This window comes from Apium graveolens, chromosome 1, assembly GCF_009905375.1.
Source record: "Apium graveolens cultivar Ventura chromosome 1, ASM990537v1, whole genome shotgun sequence".
NCBI lineage: Eukaryota > Viridiplantae > Streptophyta > Magnoliopsida > Apiales > Apiaceae > Apium > Apium graveolens.
In genome coordinates, this window is record NC_133647.1 from 202,076,290 (window position 1) to 202,096,516 (window position 20,227).

The 20,227-nt window shown below is 32.2% G+C and overlaps 1 protein-coding gene across 1 annotated transcript; it reads left to right on the forward strand.

The window, feature by feature from the left end:
* The first annotated feature begins 7,338 nt into the window (after positions 1–7,338).
* LOC141724379 (uncharacterized) lies at positions 7,339–10,427 on the forward strand. The gene is made up of 7 exons (XM_074526507.1): positions 7,339–7,725; positions 8,138–8,897; positions 9,127–9,270; positions 9,405–9,476; positions 9,670–9,735; positions 9,862–9,903; positions 10,047–10,427. Exons 1-7 carry the CDS (start codon positions 7,358–7,360, stop codon positions 10,212–10,214), a joined length of 1,620 nt encoding a protein of 539 aa, XP_074382608.1. The 5' UTR covers positions 7,339–7,357; the 3' UTR covers positions 10,215–10,427.
* The last annotated feature ends 9,800 nt before the right edge of the window (positions 10,428–20,227 follow it).

Consider the following 20,227-nt stretch of genomic DNA (forward strand, 5'->3'; position numbering starts at 1 on the left):
TTGTGAGTTTGTTCCATATTGGTGTTTGTGTGTATTACAGTGCTGGAAGGTATAACATTAACAGGGGTGGTGCCCTGGGCGGAAAACATGGTGGAGTAGGAAGGGGGTGGGTACTGTAGATATAACGGTTGTGCAAAGGGATTGAGACTTGATGGTATGTATTGAGTGGAATGGTGTGACTGTTCAGTGTTAAAAGGCGGTGGATGAGTGAAGTTTCTAGGTGTAAGATGTCTGTATTCAGGTAACGAAAATGGGTCAATGAATCTAGCAGATAACTCGAAGGGCTGGGTAATAGGGTTGTAAACCTGCCCTTCCCAGTTTATGCTTCTAGATTTAGACTGCATATTACTAGTAGAATCATTAACTGTAGCAAAATGAGTAGGGGTTTGGGGTGTATGACTTACAGTAGTGGTGAATAACGTGGTATGTGGGTTTGTTTGTTGTCCGGTGTCCAGCTCCTTGTTTCTCAATAAAAAATCCCTTCTGAATAGCTCAGTGAGTTCTGCAATACCCTTCTTCATTTCCTTGTTATCTTGAGAAAGGGTCTCAAACTCAGATCTTAAGGAAGAGATCTGTTCTTGAGTAAAAGACTGACCTTCTTCAAACATACTCAGTTTATCAGCCATGGTAGAAATTGAGCTTTCACATTTCTGTAGACTACTTTTCTCTGTCATGGTGATTATGAGTTTTTGGGTAAGCGGCGGCCGAGGAGCTAAAGCTCTGATACCAAGTGTCAGAGGTAGGGTTAGGATTTCACAGTTAGATGTTTACACTATGAGACAAGACAGAAGGTAAAAGCAAAAGATGATTCTCAATTCATGATTTTACCAATAACATCCCCTGGACTATATATAGAGGCTGTAACACGACACGTGTCAGCAAACTACTAGTCCAATACTAACAACCACTAGTACTGCTATTTAAAATAATACTAGTTGAAATGTTAGCACATGATTGAGCACGTGATAATTGATAGACCAATAACATCGTTATAACAATGCAATAATCTCATTTAGAGTAAATCATGACAGAAGGGGAAAGAAAAAAAGTGAGAAGATTTTTTTACTATAAAATATGAGTTACAAGTTATAACTAGGGCCAAGTTTAACATTCTCCTAACATATTCCTTTTTAATATTATAAAGAAAGAAAGATTTTTAGTGATATGAGAAGTCAGTAGCTTAGAGCCTATTATAGTTCCAATTTCATTATTTTTCCTTATATTTTGAGTTAAGAACTCAAATAAAAAGGCAGTTTGACTTTTAGGTACATACTAGTGATTAAAAAAGATCCGATCATCCTGCAAAAATAATCCCAACCCAATCCATCATTTTTTTGAGCCGACCAATCGAGCCGCTCAAAACTAAAGTATAAATGGGTTCAATTTTCTAAACCGAATAGGTTTGATTTAGGGATGGACACGAGGGCACTTTAGGGTCGGGAATGGTATCCTTGTCCCGATCCACGAATTCGATACCGATCCCCAAACACGCCCCGAACCCATAATGGGGATTTTATTCCTCTCCGATCCCCGCCTCGAATGAGGAACGGGGATCCCCATGATGATTAAATGCATTTTTCTTTAATTAAAAATAATATTTTTATGTTATAAAATATATTTTTTAATTAAAAAATAATCTACTACTTCTTAATATATAAATATAATGATAATATCTCATATATTTAACATCAAATCATATTAAAATAAATATATAGTACAAATAAGCGACATATTTAAAAACTATAAAAATATCTAATATTATTATATAATGTAAAAAAATTGATCAATAAATTATAGATTATATATTTTTTAAAATTTAAATATTTTAAAATTTTTTAATAAATTATTTTGTATAATATAAATAAATATTTTATTATATATATATACACACATACATACACTATCAAGGTCGGGAAGACAGTAGCGACTCTTTCCTATTCTCATTCTCATAATTCAGCCTCTTCCCAAATATCTCACAATTTATTGTAGTGTTATTAATCATAATCTTTCTTTTATCATATTTTCATAAATAACAAAATAAAAAGTTGTTTGATTTGTATTGTTAACAAATTATTCATAAAAAATTATGTCATGTTATGAATTATCATGTTATTTAAAGCTGGATTAAATAATAATTGCTATTATTTTAAATTTTAAATTAGTGAATTTTGTGTAATTGATATTGGGGAGATATTGGGGACTACTGTAATAATTTAACATTGCAAAATTTTTAGTGAAATTTTGAATTATTATGATTTTGAATTTAACGTTGGATGAATATTTGGTTGTTGACGTGATATAGTTGGGTTTTAATCCAACCCAATCCAACCCAAGTTAACCCAACATCTATCCATACTATAATATAATAACTGGAATGAGGTATATTTTGCTTCAACGGTTATCCTGTATTTTAATCATTAAAAATAAAAATAAATAGTATTATGTACATGTTAAACTACTAAATTGCTAAACTACGATCAAAACTTATCCTGCTAAACTACGATTACACTTCTTCCAAATTCTTTTAATATTTTTATTATAAATATATATTTATTATATTCATCACATCATAATATATAGTATAATTTAACATTTAAAAAACTAGTAAATAAGCCGTGCGAAACACGGGCCGGAATCAAAATATCAATATTAAATAATAATTATAAAAAATTATTTTAAAATATATAATAAATAAAATTGTACGATTAATGCAATTTTTCTTTTTAATTATATGTAGTTTCATTAACTTAAATTTTATTAGAACAACAAAATTTTAAAATTATTTGAATAGTAATAAATGCGTGTATAACACGGAATTTAAGTTAGTACAAATAATTAATAGGACTGGTTAAAAAAAAAATATTTTTAGGTTATGAGTTAAAAATTTTAACCTAACTATTAAAATTGGGTTGCTAACCCGACCAAAACAACCCGTATTCGCCCCACTACTTACATTACACCTAAACATAAACTCTGTCTATATACGACTATACTATACATACATCAGTACATAATCGGTGTCTGCCATTTTTAGGTCTTCCGTCGAACAAAAGAGGGTTACAACTGCAGGAACTTTCTAGTAGAAGTGTAGGAAACTTAATCATCAATCCATGCCAATTTTACCAAGTCAAGATGGAGTCATGTATAGAATATAAAATCATATATACAGATACTGCAGTTTCTAGGGAGCTCTTGTAGCTGCGCATTAATTCACAAGCAAACACGCCTTCAATAAAAATACAAGTTTAACAATCCTATGCAATATTAGTCATCATTTCACTTGATTTTTTCAAGATAAATTAATCGGATTTAAATTAAAAAGTCTCATCCCATTGAACTCTCGCTCTTGTCTCATCCCATCCTGATAATAAAATAACAACACTTTGACACGTGTCAAATAGTTGTTAATCTAGAAATAGCTATCTCAAAAAGAAAGGTAAAAAGCATATGTCTAAAATACGACAATATTGGATGCCACTATGATCGATAATGAAGATTTATTTAATTAATTGAATTGAATGCTATAGAGATTATATTAGGCACGGATGATGTGTGTCGAATTCACCTAACTTTCACGACCCTAAAATATATATGAATTAACATGCTTTCGATAAAATGGAAGAGTGTCTGTACGTATACTCGTGGAGACTTACAACTAACCGAAGAACATTTATAATGTACTTATTTCTAAACAAAATACAACCCAAATTCCAATTTATCACATCATAATATAGTATAATTTAACATTTAAAAACATTTGTTTGTGTGTGGTATCAGACGCATAAATTATATTTAGGGGTTCAAATTAATTTTTTTGCTATATATAAATGCCGTTCTCAATTCAAAAATTCATTAAATCTTATCAAAATTTATAATCTAGTGCAGATAATTTCGACCACATTCAAACTCTTGTTAAAACATTACACTATCTCATCTCTATTTCATATTTTTATTTTTGTGTTTTAACCTTAGTTTAGAAAATCTAATCATGTTAATATTGTAAAATTATTAGTGCACAGATACTTGCATTGCACGAATTTAGAATGTTTAAAATTTGAAAAAAATTAACCTCCGTAGGCTGGTTTGACTAGAATAGAAGTGTAATAGATTTGTAAAAACAAGAGATGAAATCAAGATGCAGAGAAATCGAAGTGCTCTGGTTTGTAAGATACACAACCTTAATCCATTTGCTCTGCAGCAACAATGAGTGAAAATACAAACTAGCTAACATTTATTCAAATTTCAGGGGTCAAGGACCCCCGGGACCCTCTCACCCCGGATCCGCCTATGTTGGGGTCGAATACAATATTTTTTCTCAAAATATTTCAGAAACGATGAAAGTCAAATTTTAATACTGAGAAAAGTTTTAAGATAAATAAGTTTTAGGGTTTTGCTAAAATTTGTCATTGTTTTATGAGTTGATAGGAACTATTTACAGGGACACTTTTCTTGCAAAGGTATAAGTATCTTTTTTTTTAGTTGGCGGTTGGACAGATTTTCACTTCATATTATATGCATACGGAATGTACTAGTTCAGATTTAACCAAGTAAAATGTGACGCTTGTGGCCACAATTTATCTTGAACAAACCTAATAACATACATACTAAAACTATATTAACGTTAAGTAATAAAACAAGTTGCTTTTCATATACGTGTTGGTGAATGTTTAAAGACCGGAAAGGTTAAAAGATGATCGAAAATCAACCTACTTATATTTATAGATGAAGAAAGGAAGCAATTTTTTGTTATAGGTACAATGGATTAGCTACATGTGTGTGTGGACTGTGCGTGCGTGAGGGATTTAACTAACAAGAAATCTCACGAAATTGAAAGGTTCGGCTGACCTATGAGATCGCCTTGCGTAAGTATACTAAAGCCTCTCCATGGTTTAATCTTTACTACCGAATATGAGTCTTACTAGCTAGCGCTGTGAGTATTCGACTGAACATTGTCTCATCCGTTCCAGACCACCGTTTTTTGTGGTCGGAAAATCTTGTTTCGCTACAGTTTGCCTTGTACTTGCAATACTTTACATTAAGTAAAGATTGTTCAGAACCCAGATTAAATTTCTCTAACTTTGTCTGCGTACAAACATTAAACTTGAACTTTGGATTCGCAACTTATGCAGGACAGATAATATTATACGCCTTACAAATGAGTATGCATTTTAATAAATCTCAAAATGAACGAAAATCAAATCCTGAAATTAGGTTGACACAAGAGATAAGCTCTTGTTAGTTGAGTTATCTCATTGCGTTATATCCGAGAGATGCTTACTTAATTCCTTATTGCTTATAGCTATATGATACAGCTCGTTTTGTATTTACAATCTATAAGCAACCACGGAGAATTGGCATCGTTAGAAAGAGGACGAGAAAAGGAAGTATAGACATATAGTAGACCTCAGTGGAACTGCAAAAGAAGTGATGTAGAGAGTTCAAATAAATAAAAAGAATAGCACTTGCCAACTTGAAATTGTTCGCTCCTGCTATATAGTACTATTTCTCAGAAAGGCAAGAGGAATTAGAACTGATAAATCAAGTAATAGAATAATTAGGGATATAAACTTATGCTTAGTGACTTGTAAGACCTTTTGTATATAAAAGAAGACCCTGGTCATAGAGTGACATGTTGCTTTGTCAACTTACCACCTTAACGGTTAAGGTAGAGTATGGACATTGAAAGCACCCTTCCTTGTACAAAGAAAAGCCAGGAACACAATTAAACATGTAGATGCAGAATTCCCCATCAGCTTCACATCAAAACATGTCTTGGTTATACTTATAATCAGGTGATAAGTTGTGTGCTAATTGTGAAATTGAACCAATATGTATATATGTTTATCTAACTAATAAGCTGAAATAAACCATGTTTACTTTTACTGTAGTATTGTCATTTTGTCAAGTTCTTCTCTGACTTTTTTGTGAATTTAGTTAGGTTAACAGTGGGGGTCAACAAGGGGCCTACTAGCACTAAGGTGAGTGCAAGGGTACAAATAAATTAAAGATAGAAAAATGTTTGAATAAGAGAGAAGCATGCACGAGTGCTAAACTAGTTTCAAACAGAAATCATTAGGGGGCACATTAATAACATCATCATTTGTGTTACTGAATTACATATATTAAAATATACGATCACCACTTCAACAACAACAACACTATTTCTTTGCTTGTCCTCCGTTCACATTAAAACTATAACTTGCTAACTTACAGTCTAGAGACTCTTCTTCAGATACTGACATGATACCATCACTACTGCAAATATGACCATTAACAACGAAATATTGTTGCTAACTATTGTTACTATCTATTAGTCCACTACAATTGCTAGAAAACTGGCAAACTATATATTGTTGCTAACCATCTGTCCGCTATAATTTTTCGTTGACACGAAAAAACACCCAAAGAAATGTATTAAGAGTTGATAGACAACTCTTAATTTATAAAAAAATTTGATGTTAAACATATCGACGGAAGATTATAGCGGACAAATAATCAGAATAATCGCTTGTCATGATCAATGTTATATTTACGCTTGTTAACTAAACACATATATCTCGCACAAAATCTGTTTTCAGAATTGTATTCACAAATTTCATTAGCCATCCCTATGACTATTTGAAAGGCAGCAAAATGTTAGCAATACGACAACTTTAGATGTGAGAAATGCAAAGATTTAGGTGTTGACATTGATGCATAAGCTTTCCTACTTGTAATCATATTGTTATAATCACTGCAAACAGTATCCAATGTCTGTAGAAGTAGTGTCACACATTGTACTCATTACAAAGTAAGCTACATATATAGTAGTATAATTTTTATATGGATAGGAGTACAATATAGAGTACTCTCCTTGTTCATATTCTGGCCAAGTAAAGTGCAATCCTTCCTAATTCTCTTTCTGAATTAATATTCTCAACATTTAGGTTAAACAAAAATTTAACCTAAAATTTAAAGATATAGGTAGATCGGAAAACTCTGTTATGTTACACCCACTTTGTATACAGAGCTCTTAAAACGTAAAATTTGTGTTTAAATAAAGCTCTTATCCACAGTCCACACACATATACATGTATTAATTATAAAACAGTGGGCTTAAAAGAGGAGAGGAGAAAAAACAAAGAAACTTTAGCCAATATAATGAAAGACTTATTGGTGGCTATGTCCTATAAAAATAAAATAATTGCGCACGAACTTAGTGGAAAATTCAGGTTGCATATTTAATTGTCTGCCGTATAGTATAATTGACCTCCATAATACAATTGTACGTACGTCACTCCATTTACATACATACCCTAGCTCCTCTATATATTAAACACCACAACCACTAATCTTAAAAAGAAAAAAAAAATTCAATATGATTCCTTTCAACAGCATTTCAAGCATTAGAGCAGCCATGGCTGAAGATTGCACTGAAAGTTCTGTTGCAACATCTTCTTCTATACCGAATTGGTGGCCAGCTGAGAATCATCTTCATTCGAGTTCTCTTAGTTCGTGGAGTAACAACACTAGTAATATTAATCCCTGGAGTAACCCTCAAAACCCTAATTCCAACAACTCTAGATCTTCAGGAGAGGAAGATGTTTCTATGTCTACTTCGTTTACTAATGCCTCTAATCACTCTGGCCTCACTGTTGAGTCGTCTCGTAGGCTCGTCGAAAGTGTTGCTAATAACGAGTTAATTGGAGAGACTCCTGATAATCACCTTTGGAATCATGTCTTTCTGTAAGTTTCTGTGTACATATGCTTTTATCTATACACCTCCACCATTTTTTTGCAGATAATATTTTATTTTCTGTAATATTAATTAAGCAACCGATTGTTGTGTTACTCTGAAAAGTTTATTTTATGTACGTATCTATGCTATATTACATGTAAGTCCTCCTACACTTAATAACCTAAACATAGCTAGGGCACTGATAGCAACAAGAATATAAGACATAATAAAAACAAGGAAAATCAAATAGTATACTATATGATTGTAAAACAGATAGAAGTACATGTGTTTAAGTATATTCGACTGTTGTATGATTAGTCTGATTAGTGTATTGTATGATGCTGTTTTTGTTGTAGCGGATCATTTGTGTAAGTTTGTGAGATAAATTTCTTAATAACTAAATTTTAATTTAATTTACAGAAATGTAGGAAATAACGGAGAGTTGCACAACAATCAAGATACGGGAAACAATTTGATCAATGCATTCTCTTCAAAGAACTTGACAACTGGTTTAATGTTCGAACCATGTGATTACTTGAAGAAGATGGACAACGGATGGGATAACGCTGCTCCTTTCAATAATTTTGATCAGAAGAACTTCAATGGATCATTCAATGACAACATGTTTGAAGCTGAAAGGCTAACTAAGCTGTCAAATTTAGTTAGCAACTGGTCTATTGCTCCCCCGGATCCAGAAATAAATGGTCCACCTCAATTTGATCCGCAATCATGCAACATCTCTTTAAGTCGTCCTAACTTGGATCATTATTCAGGGTCGGGTGATGTATGTTATATGAAGCAAGATGTTAACAGAGAACTGGGTTCATATTCATCTCATGGTCATGATCATGACCTAAAAGTAGAGCTTAATGATCAAAGAGATGATAACGCTGAGGTAAATGGAAATAGCCAATTTCCGAGAGCTTATAATAATGGTACTCGGATTGGTTATCAAATGGGAATGAACAATTCCATAAATGGAGATAACAGCAAGCTTTACTATGGGGTACAAGATGTTTCTTGCAATAACGGAAGAAATTTGGAAGATGCTCTAGCTTTCAGTAATGGCGCCTTCAGCAATAAATTACCACCGACTAATAATATTACTCCATCTAAACCTATGTTAAAGACTTTGAATTTATCTGATTGCAAGAAACATACACAACAAGCTTCCTATACAGTAAGTTTAGTACTCCTTTCTTTCTAGTTTACTGTTTTTTTAATTTACACTAATCACTGCTTAAGCAGTCTATTATATTGCACCATAACATAATTAATATCTTTGGAACTGATCAACTCTAGTCTGGATCAGATACATAATAATTAGTGTGGAGAATTGCACCAAATATATGTTTAATTGTATGTGTTCGATCATGTCGTGTTATTCTTCTTACAAATAATGATTTCAGCCTACAAGCAATAATACACTGGCAAGAAGTAACAGAAAGGGACAGATGCTTGCAAACGAAGGGAAAAAGAAAAGATCTGAAGGGAAATCGGATGCTATCCTGAAGAAGCTGAAACACGAAAGTTCTACAGCTTCATCCATAAAGGTATATATATACACTTGTAAAAGAAACTACAATAAAATTATTAAATTAATGCTCATAAACATTGAATTTGGCTTCATATCGATCCTTAGCCTTAATTGATTAGTGAAGTTAATAAATCATTTTTTGGTTTATAGGTACAGGTGCCAAAGGCTAAACTGGGAGATAAAATCACAGCTTTACAGCAAATTGTATCACCATTTGGAAAGGTTTGACTCTATGCTGAGAATACTTTTTTGTTTCAATACTCTTTAACAAACATTGAATCTATTATCTTATATATGGATAATTGTTTATTACTTAAGTATTACAACAGGAAGCAAATTAAATTGATTAATCTATGATTCTTTAACAAATTATATTGATTCTATGATCTTATATATAGTTATTTGAATTCTGCAGACGGATACTGCATCTGTGTTATGGGAAGCAATCGGCTACATAAAGTTCCTGCAAGAGCAAGTGCAGGTAAAATATTAGTGTAGCTATGATCGGTGTATATATATATACTTAAACAAAATTAATACAAACTTTATAGGTACGTAGCTGGCTGCAACATGCTGGATTTTGATTATAAATTTTCTAATTTTACAGTTATTAAGCAATCCATACATGAAGACAACAAACAACATCAAGGTAATTAAGCAAGAATACTTTATGCTATAGATTCTCAATTATCTAAGTCTTTTCATCGATATTGAATTGAAGTGATGATCGATCTTTTTATATTTACATCTTGTTGAGTAATAATATATGCATTGTATACATTAATTTTGCAGGACCCATGGGGAGGACTAGACAGAAAAGATAGAGGAGATCATGTAAAGTTGGATCTTAGCAGCAGAGGTCTTTGTTTGATTCCAGTATCATGTACTCCTCAAATGTATAGGGAGAACACTGGACCTGATTACTTGACTCCAGCATACAGAGGATGCCTATATAGATAAATCCTAGCTAACTAGATAACTACTTGCTTTTGTTCAGTGACTATTTATCGGACAAGTTTCCCTACCTTTCTAATTAGCAAATCAATAAATTTCTTATGTAAAAATCTCCTGTCTTCTACAGAGTATGCATTTCTAGTGTTAAAATTTATGCCTAGCTGATGTATACATTTACAAAATATATTTTCAAACTTAATAAATCGTTTTATTAATGGACAGGGAATGTTGAAATATTTGAAATGATTCTAGCAAGCCACGTCTTTTTGAGCTTGATTATCAATGTCAGGGTGCTTTGCCGGTCTAGAATTGAAACCGAGGACCTAGCAAATCTCGTAATGAGCGAGAATTATATGCCTATAGCTAATGATCAATATACAACCACAAATTATATTTTTTAACTTAATAAATCATTTTATTAATGGACATAATTAATTAATGAATCGTTTTATTAATGAACATGAGATGGAGTAATATCTAGAATGACTCTAGCAAACTCTCTATTTTTGAGCTATTAATTATATGAGGGTGCTTTGCTGGTCTCGAATCAAACCCAAGACCTAACAACTCTTGCCTAAGAGGAAGCGCACCTGGAAGTGAGACGACAAGAGAGATTAACTCTTCCTACTTACTTGAGCTATTTCATTGAGCTCAACATTCTCTTATTTTTATCAAATTTAACTTGAAAAAATAGCATAAATATCATCAAGTCGGATTTGCCTTAATTTTTTATTATTATATTTTTTTCATTTCGTACTTCTCTAAAAAAAAATCAAAATCTTGATATCGATAATTGCTGAATACTTATTAGCGTCCAGTACTGATTACCTACAGTATACACATGATCACATAGACCTGTATGTATAATAATGCATGTAAATATGTAGTTCACACACATTGTGTTCAGAACAATAATTTTCACCTGGTTGACTAATTATGTGTTGTTCATAAGATGTAGAATGAAAATGAAGGTCACATTGAGGTAATGTTTGACATACACAGGCCATAGCCGTCTGATGCAGTTTCCCTAATCTGTCTTTTAGCTTGCATGAAGTTCACCCCCGGCCCCCTCCACATACACACTCAGATTAGACTGGTTAACAGTGCTTTAGATCTTTGATTCTTCCAAACTAGCAATGATTGCGAAACGGTTGAATGTCAATATGTCAATGCTATATCATGTTGGCCATTCTCCGAGTTTTTCTCTCGGTGCAATTATACATAATGAGTTTACAGACTTGTATATACAATTCCGTTCTAGAAGCATTCAAGTCAATGTTCTTTTGATGGCTTGGTAGATTACGAGAGCAAGCATAAACATATGCGTACGATAGTGCTCAAGTAGGCCAAGGACGGGCATAAAGTACACTTTTAACTGCTAATTTTAGATGTATACATGATGGGTTGGAAAATATTAGGCCCAGCCAAAAATATGATGTAAAAGCCCCAAAACAAATTACAAGGATTCAGCCCAATTTCAAACCCATGGACACATACAAAAAACTTCCTTTCAATTGATCCAACTCCAGGTTTTGACTAAAATGATAATATTTCTGATTCCAAGTCCGGATTTGTATTTTAACAATCCTTCTGTTTAGCAAAAAAAATAACAGTCCTTCTGCTTGGACAATAATAATTTGCCTGCCTGATTTTTTTTTAAATTTATTTATTCAGAACTCCTCCCTCTCTAAAATAAACTAACCTAAAAATATATATGTGTACACGTATATCTTTTTAAACTTATTATTGTGCAATAATTTAAACATGCAAATATGCAGTGCCACGTGTATTCCATCTTTCGGTCTAGGTTCAGTATATTCTTGTATCTTATTTCAGGACATTTATATTAATTTATTATTACCAACTATAAAATTCAATTATTCAGATGAATAATTATGAGCACCGTAATCAGAAAAATATAATTCTGTATATGTGCATGTTCTGCTATATATTCTCTAAGATTTGTACAATAGAGATATGAGAACGATCCCTGTCTCTAGAAGTCGGACGATTGTCTATTCCGTTAAAATATTTGTTTTATCAATTAACTATATAGAAAAAAGTATAAAAAAGTAAATAAATTACATATCGAGGAATGAAAACTCACGTGCAAGCTCTGTTATAAAAATCGGCCGATTTTTCAAAAATCGTCGATAAATTCCTCAAAAATCGTTCAAAAATATTTGTCCGATTTGACTAATTTCCAATAAATCGCCGATTAATCATCCGATTATTTAAAAATCATCTGATAAATCGTAAATCAGTACCTCAACCGAATAGTTATGGTTTTCGAAATCTGTAATACTGCGCAAGTACTACAAGATTCCTTTCTCCTTCTAAGGAAATATTCTTTTCTTGTAATTGTCAACTTATCTGTTGGAGGATATCAGAAAATCCAACAAATGATTCACAGCCACTACCTCTATATATCTTTCTCATATTTTTGAAAAAATATATAAAAATCAGTGATCTCATATGTAGTACATACATAGTTAATTAACTATTTAAATGGAAGATGAATTATTTCAATTCTTTTCTGTAATATACCGAGAGATTTGATGTGAAAAATATCAAGCATGCAAGTTCCTACAAATTGTTTAAACTGTCTGTGTTTGCATGTGTATGCTAATTTCTGTACGATTAAGCTAAGGTCATCATAAACTGATGAACGTTATACCCTGGATTTACAACGAAGAATATACATGTACATAATACCTGACATCTGCGACAAATATTCTTGAGCTCTGAGTTGGTCATATAATCTATATCTTCCCTGTGTGCGCCACTTCGTGTACGTTTGAGCTAATTAAGATCATTGCCATGAATATATATAAACACGACATCTCAGTTTGCGTAGTTGCGTAGTTTGTCTGATGATCAATTGTACGAAGCTTGCTTCACAACTGTAATTCCTTAGAGTACCAAATGCAAAAAAACTCAACGATGCCATACTTAGATGCAAATATGCATCCTTGGTTCTATATTTGAAAGGAAGGATGTATATATGAATCCTTGCCACATCATATATTATTACAAATGGGAAAAAAAAGTTAAACAATTATTGTCTTGTACATCTTAAAGTATCAATATAATATTAAATTAAGTATAAGTTAAAAGATTTATGAAAATTTGAAACTACTTATGTAACTAGCAGAGCAAGTTTTATTTTAAAATCAAAATGTATTTTTTGATACTATATTATAGCAATAGCTAAAACTATTTTGCCTCTAAGAACTTACTCTTATAAGCGTTCTAGCCGATTATGGATCACATGATTTTTGATATACATGACTAATTTAAGTGCAACTAATAATTAAGTAGTATTACAACAAATGAATAACAATTATATTATGATTTCATTAATTTTACTTTTTTCCAAAAAGAAATTATGAAATATAGGATAATATATACGAATCTAGAGTTTCACTTGTATCCCATTTGTTAACTTATTGAGATTTTTGATAACTATATTCAGAAGAAGATAAAATATCAGTTAATAGCGTAAATTCAAAGTCACATTTTCAAATATTGTACGTAAACAATATTTCCTTGTATAAATAAACCGTTCATATATATATATATATAAATATATATTTGTTTGAAGATAAATAAGAAAACACTATATATATATCAATAATGTTGGTCACATAAGGCTAATATATTCTAAAAACCGGGAATCACAATTAATCGGTAGAGGTACTTTGTAATGATTAATCATATATCGCTGTCTAATCGAAATATTAGTCGAATTTATTTTAAAATAATAATATTTAATTTATTAAACTTAATTTATTAATTTAAAAAATATTTAGCGATTAATCAAATTCTAAAAATTGAATTAATAGAGTACCTTATAACAATTTATCAGATGATTAATTCGTAAAGTCGATGAATTTTAAAACCATACATGCAGCTTGTTAAACTCTATACAGAGACATGCAGTATATATACATATACACCACATAATGTGATTTTGATTGTTTGTCTTAAATTTGTGTGTCCAATCTACAGCAGTTATGATTCACAAACAGTTCAAATATATGTTCAACCATTATTTATCAAGTGTTTCGTGTGTACGTACGCATCATATATATTGTTTTCTGGATAAGGTCAATTTATGCACTCTTTTAATGTTTGGTGAATCAGAATGTTAAGGTAGCACTTAATAAAGCTGGAAGAGGAGGAAACTGATACTTGTTGACTGCTGCACACATGACAAGGAACACGACTTTGCTTTTTTGAATTTCTATTACTAAAATTAATTTAAGCATTTTATCCTTTTAATTAACTCGAACGCTGCTGAAGTGTTGCAGATTACGAACCCTTCACAAATTCATTTGTGGTGTTTAAACCAAATATTAAGTAGCTAGCATTAATCTACATAAATTGAAAGGTTGAAGTTTTCTTTCAATAACTGAAGTAATATATAGAAAAATAATAGGAGTATAAAATTAATTTTCAAAATAATTATAAAATGTCATGTGTGGTTAAATATAACTGCACAAATACAACTGAGATTATATTCAACCACTTTCGGTTGAATTTAAGGACACATCTAAATTTATCGCAAGCGGTCGTATTTATATACGATTGTATTTACGCGGTCAAATTTACCCGTTGCTCCCGAGTTTTAAAAATGATGGAAAGCATAGTTTCATTTTCATTTTTAATCGTGCTCCCAAGTTTTTAAAAGGAACGAAAGCAACTGACCATGAAACTAAATTTTACATACTTTACCTCCAAAACTTTCATCCCATTTTTGGGATGAAAGTACTTTACCTCTCTATCACTTACTTCCCTCCCTAATAAAAACTCGGGAGTTAGGCCTTAGCAACAAATTCGACCATATATGGTTGAATTTAGCCGCACTCCTAAATTCAACTGCATCCGTTCGAATTTAGCCTTATAAAAATATGGGGGGAATTTTACCGCCGGTCTTTTTTTTTGACACTCCTAAATTCAACCGATTTTGGTCGAATTTGATATTTTGAATTTGTAGAAAATTTTCCGCCTTTCTAAAAAATAGTTGCAAAAGTGAGGGGAAATTTCCCGCCTTTCTGAAAATTATAATTTTAATATAAATAAGTTGTATTTATCTATTATAACTGCATTCGATTATATTTATTATTTTCATAATTTTTTTTAAATTAATTGAGTAACCTGGTAACTTTTTACTCCAACCGTTGGATCAAAATGAGTGCACAAAGATTTCATTAGAGTTGTCCGCGAACTGAGCTCTTCGGAAAAAGGATATTAAAATCTATATATTATAGTGATATGATAAAAAAATTTAAAAAAAATAAATGAATTTAGTTTTCTATTTTAACAGTTAATCAGTAGTTTGACCATTACTTCTTACTAGTGTTTAGTCACATATTGATGTTTCATTGTTATTAAAAAGGTTTATGAATGATCCAACCTTGCTGATGTCAATATCTATATATTTTAGTGATATGATAAAACTTTAGAAAAAAAATAAATGTATTTGGTTTGCTATTTCAACAGTCAACTATTAGTTTAAACAGTACTTCTTACTAGTGTTAGTCCAATATCGATGTTTCAATTTTTAAAAAAATATTTACGAATGATAAACCTTACAAATGTCAATATCTATATATTTTAGTGATATGATAAAAATTTTAGAAAAAAATAAATGTATTTGGTTTGCTATTTTAACAGTCAACTAATAGTTTAACCAGTACTTCTTACTAGTGTTCAGTCCCATACCGATGTTTCGGTTTTTTAAAATATGCTTATGAATAATCCAACCTTACAAATGTCAATATCTATATATTTCATTAATATGATAAAAATTTTAGAAAAAAATAAATGTATTTGGTTTGCTATTTTAACAGTCCAACTAGTAGTTTGACCAGTATTTCTTGGTGTTAGTCCAACATTGATGTTTCAATTTTTCAAATAATCTTTATGAATGATCCAACTTTACAGATGTCAATATCTATATATTTTAGTGATATGATAAAAACTTTAGAAAAAAATAAATATATTTGATTTGCTATTTTAATAGTCATCTAGTAGTTTGACCAGTATTTATTACTAGTGTTTACTCCCATACCGATGTTTCGATTTTTTAAAAAATATTTATGAATGATCCAACCTTTCAGATGTCAATATCTATATATTTCAATGATATGATAAAAATTTTAGAAAAAAATAAATGTATTTGGTTTGCTATTTTTACAGTAAACTAGTAGTTTGACCAGTACTTCTTACTAGTGTTAGTCCAATATCGATGTTTTATTTTTTTTTAAAAAATGTTTATGAATGATCCAACCTTACATATGTCAATATCTGTATATTTTAGTGATATGATAAAAATTTTAGATTTTTTTTCTAAACACAAGTCGTTAGTCTTAACTCAACGATTAATTACGCTAATTACCATGATTAGTGAAAGCTTTGAAGATTAGAGCAAGATCAAGCTCCTGGATGAACATCTATGGCCATCTGTAGCCTCGAATCGATCACGAGAGCGTTTTGAAAAACAAGTTTCGTGAAGAACAGAGCATTCACGAGAACAAGAACAGAACGTTCACCAAAAAAAGAGTAGAACGTCCACCAGAAAAGAGTAGGACGTTCACTGCAACAAGTTTGAAGAATAATCGCCCCCCGGTCGACCAGGACCATCATGTAGGTGGCTCCATGGCCGACCAAGAGCAGGATTGGCCGACCAAGAACCCCTGTAGGTTTGGTCCAGGGCCTCCTGAAGGTTTTTCGGTGGCCCTCCTGTGACTTTCTTGAAAATTAATGGAAAAGTTGGCTCTCAACAGAAATAAGTTTTGTGAAGACTAGGACGTCCACGAGAACAAGGTCCATCAAGACCGGAGCGTCTACGAGAACAAGTTCCGTGAAGACCAGAACATCCACAGAAATAAGTTTCGTGAAGAGTAGGAAATTCACCGCAAAAAGTTTGAGGAACGTTCGCCTCCCGGCCGACCAGGACCACCATGGAGGTGGCTCCATGGCCAACCAAGAGCAGACTTGGCCGAGTAGGCCACAAGAGGCCTTATGGCCGACCAGGACCTCTGTTAGATATTGAATGCAACACAGATGGGGGGGGTGAATGTGTTTCTTGGATATTTAGCCTTTTTAAACTTGTTTGGATTTTAGGTAAACAAAGCAGTTTAGATTTTGTAGAGATATTATGTTTACAGAAATAATCAACAAGCACAGTACTTTCAAAACTCACTTAATTTGTATTAATTAAGTTTGTCTTGCTACAATTTCCGTGTTCTTAAGAAAATAAGAACTCAACTTCTATCTTGAGGAAATACAAGAAAATCTAGATCTGTTTGTTACTTGTGAACTAATGACCGGTGCATGCTTTATATACTAGTGTTAGTCTCTAAACACGCGCTAATAATACACGCAAGTATACGAGTTCGCAAGTAGTATAGAATCTTTTCTAGTTCGTTCCCACATAGACTGTATTGGTTAACTAATTAATTCATGCACCTAAGCAACAATGTACGGTTATTATTCAATGCTAAGACGAATCACAAATTGAGTTTGTTATTAACTAAGAATTAAACTAATAATTATAACTATGAGAATAAGATTGATTGAATTAATATGAATGACAACATGGGATTCTAACGTCATTAAATACTTCATTCAATAGCCTTATTGTTCTTAACCTTAGCATGCGATGGTGATGAAACTAATCAGACAACATGAAATTGATAAACGCCAACTTTCGTTGCACGAGTACCATTCTACCAGACATCCACAAAAGAGATAGAAGCTGGTTAGGCACCAAATATATTGAGACCCTATATGTCTATAGAATTTGACAATATAACAGTTTAAGCACAAGTTATCTATCTTGATTACACAGGGCAAGTAAGATGGTTAAAATTACCTACGAATCATGTATAAAAATACATGAACCTATGCTAGCATGGAAAGTTCTAAATCCTTAAATTCATTTTCGCTTCATTAAGAATTAACACGCTATCTTATAAGTTCACGACGCTCATAAGACGAATACGCACAACCAATACTAGGTTATCATACAATCACCACATACTAAGGCATCAACAATTTAACTAAAGAAATCCATAAATAAATCTGCTAGAACCCCACGATAACGATTAGCCCATAATCGAACTCATCGCCAACGTGGGTTCCAATGAAAACATGATATAACAAACGTAGTCTTTATACTAATAAATAAATCAAAGTACAAACAAGAGTAAAGGTTTAGCAAAACAAGAAACAAGCATCCAAATTACAACTCAAATCAAAGATTCAAAAGAATAAACTAGATCGTCTTCGCCTTTGTTGAATTGTGCCAAAAGGTCTCTTGTCGTCTTCTCCTTCCTTGATGTCTTGATATATCTCTAAAAATGACATAGAGTTGTGTTTTTATAGTAGTCCATGCATCCCAGGAGTCCAGCAAATCAAATTATAAAAGAATCAGGATTTATTTATCCCGACCCAGCGCGGCCGTGCGCTTCACCAGCGCGGGCGCGCTAACTTCCTGCTTTCCTGGCGTGGCCGCGCGCAACAGCAGCGCGGGTGCGCCTGCCTTCTGCCAAAAATTATTTTTTCCTTCTCCTTTATTCCTTGCAGCTTCGAGCCAGTCTTTCAAGCTTTTATTCCAACACATCCTAAAGACCATATTAGCATAAAAAAATGCTAATTCACATGATTCACGAAGTAAAGCCTGAAATGCAAAAATACTTGAAAACACGTTAAAACACAAATAACTTGAGTACAAATACACCAACTCAAAGCTTGTTAGAGCATAAATAAGTGTCATTGTTAGATATATTTGTGATGTCATGGCTAATATGATTTGTGTTTAGTTTTTTCAGATCTTACTTAACAGGACAAATCAGTACTTAACTGGAAATCAGTACTTATACTGAAGTCAGGACTTAAGATATCAGAACTTAAGTTATCAGAACTTAAGATATCAGAAGATATTCATCAGAAGATAATATCAGAACTTAAGAAGACTTTTAGATAAGGAAGGCAGCTGATTAAAGGGAAAGAAGTTCGAGACTAAAACAAGAAGAGATATGCATGGAGAAGAATTCTATGAAGAATAGAATACTTGGAAGAAAAGATATCTGATTGATATATTTTAGGAAGCAGAATTATATTCCATATCAATTAGAACTTATCTTGTAACTGTGTGTACTATATAAACACAATATAGGGTTTACACTATATGTGTTATCATAATCGAGAATATTATTCATTATAACCCTAGCAGCTCTCGTGATAATTTGTTCATCACTGCAAGAGAACAATTTTATTAATAAGATTATTCTGTGTTTCATACTTGTATTCTTAATTCGATTTGATTGTGCTATACACTGTATTCAACCCCCTTCTACAGTGTGTGTGACCTAGCAAGTGGTATTAGAGTAATCTGTTAACACACAAATAGTTTAAGATCCAAAAACAATCATGTCTGAAGTAGAAACTCCAACCAAGCCCACCAAAATTGAAGAAACTCCAAAGACTCAAATCCACAGTCGATATGAGACTATTAGAGTTTCTATGCTGAGACCTTCTGAGTATCCCATATGGAAAGTGAGGATGACTATGTTTCTTGAAGCCACAGATCCAGAATACCTTGACAGAATTAATGAAGGACCACATAAGCCAACCAAGCTCTCCGTTGTAGTTGCAGATCAGCCAACAAAGGTCGTACAAAAGGAAAAAAGTGAGTATACAGCTGAAGATATCTCATCTATTGCCAAGGATGCAAAGGTAAGGCATTTGCTGCATAGTGCCATTGATAATGTCATGTCAAACAGGGTAATTAACTATAAGACTGCAAAGGAGATATGTGATGCCTTGGAGACAAGATGCCAGGGAACTGATTCAATTAAGAGGAACAAAAAGACTATACTCACTCAAGAGTATGAGCACTTTGACTCAAAGCCTGATGAGTCTTTAACTAGTTTATATGACAGATTTGTCAAACTCTTGAATGATTTGTCATTAGTGGACAAGGAATATGACCTTGAAGATTCAAATCT

Excerpts from the sequence above, each read along its gene's own strand:
- LOC141724379 (XM_074526507.1), top strand. The coding sequence starts at position 7,358 with ATGATTCCTTTCAACAGCATTTCAAGCATTAGAGCAGCCATGGCTGAA. Across the intron at positions 8,898-9,126 it reads CACAACAAGCTTCCTATACA|CCTACAAGCAATAATACACT; the intron begins GTAAGTTTAGTA and ends TAATGATTTCAG. Across the intron at positions 9,904-10,046 it reads AGACAACAAACAACATCAAG|GACCCATGGGGAGGACTAGA; the intron begins GTAATTAAGCAA and ends TTAATTTTGCAG.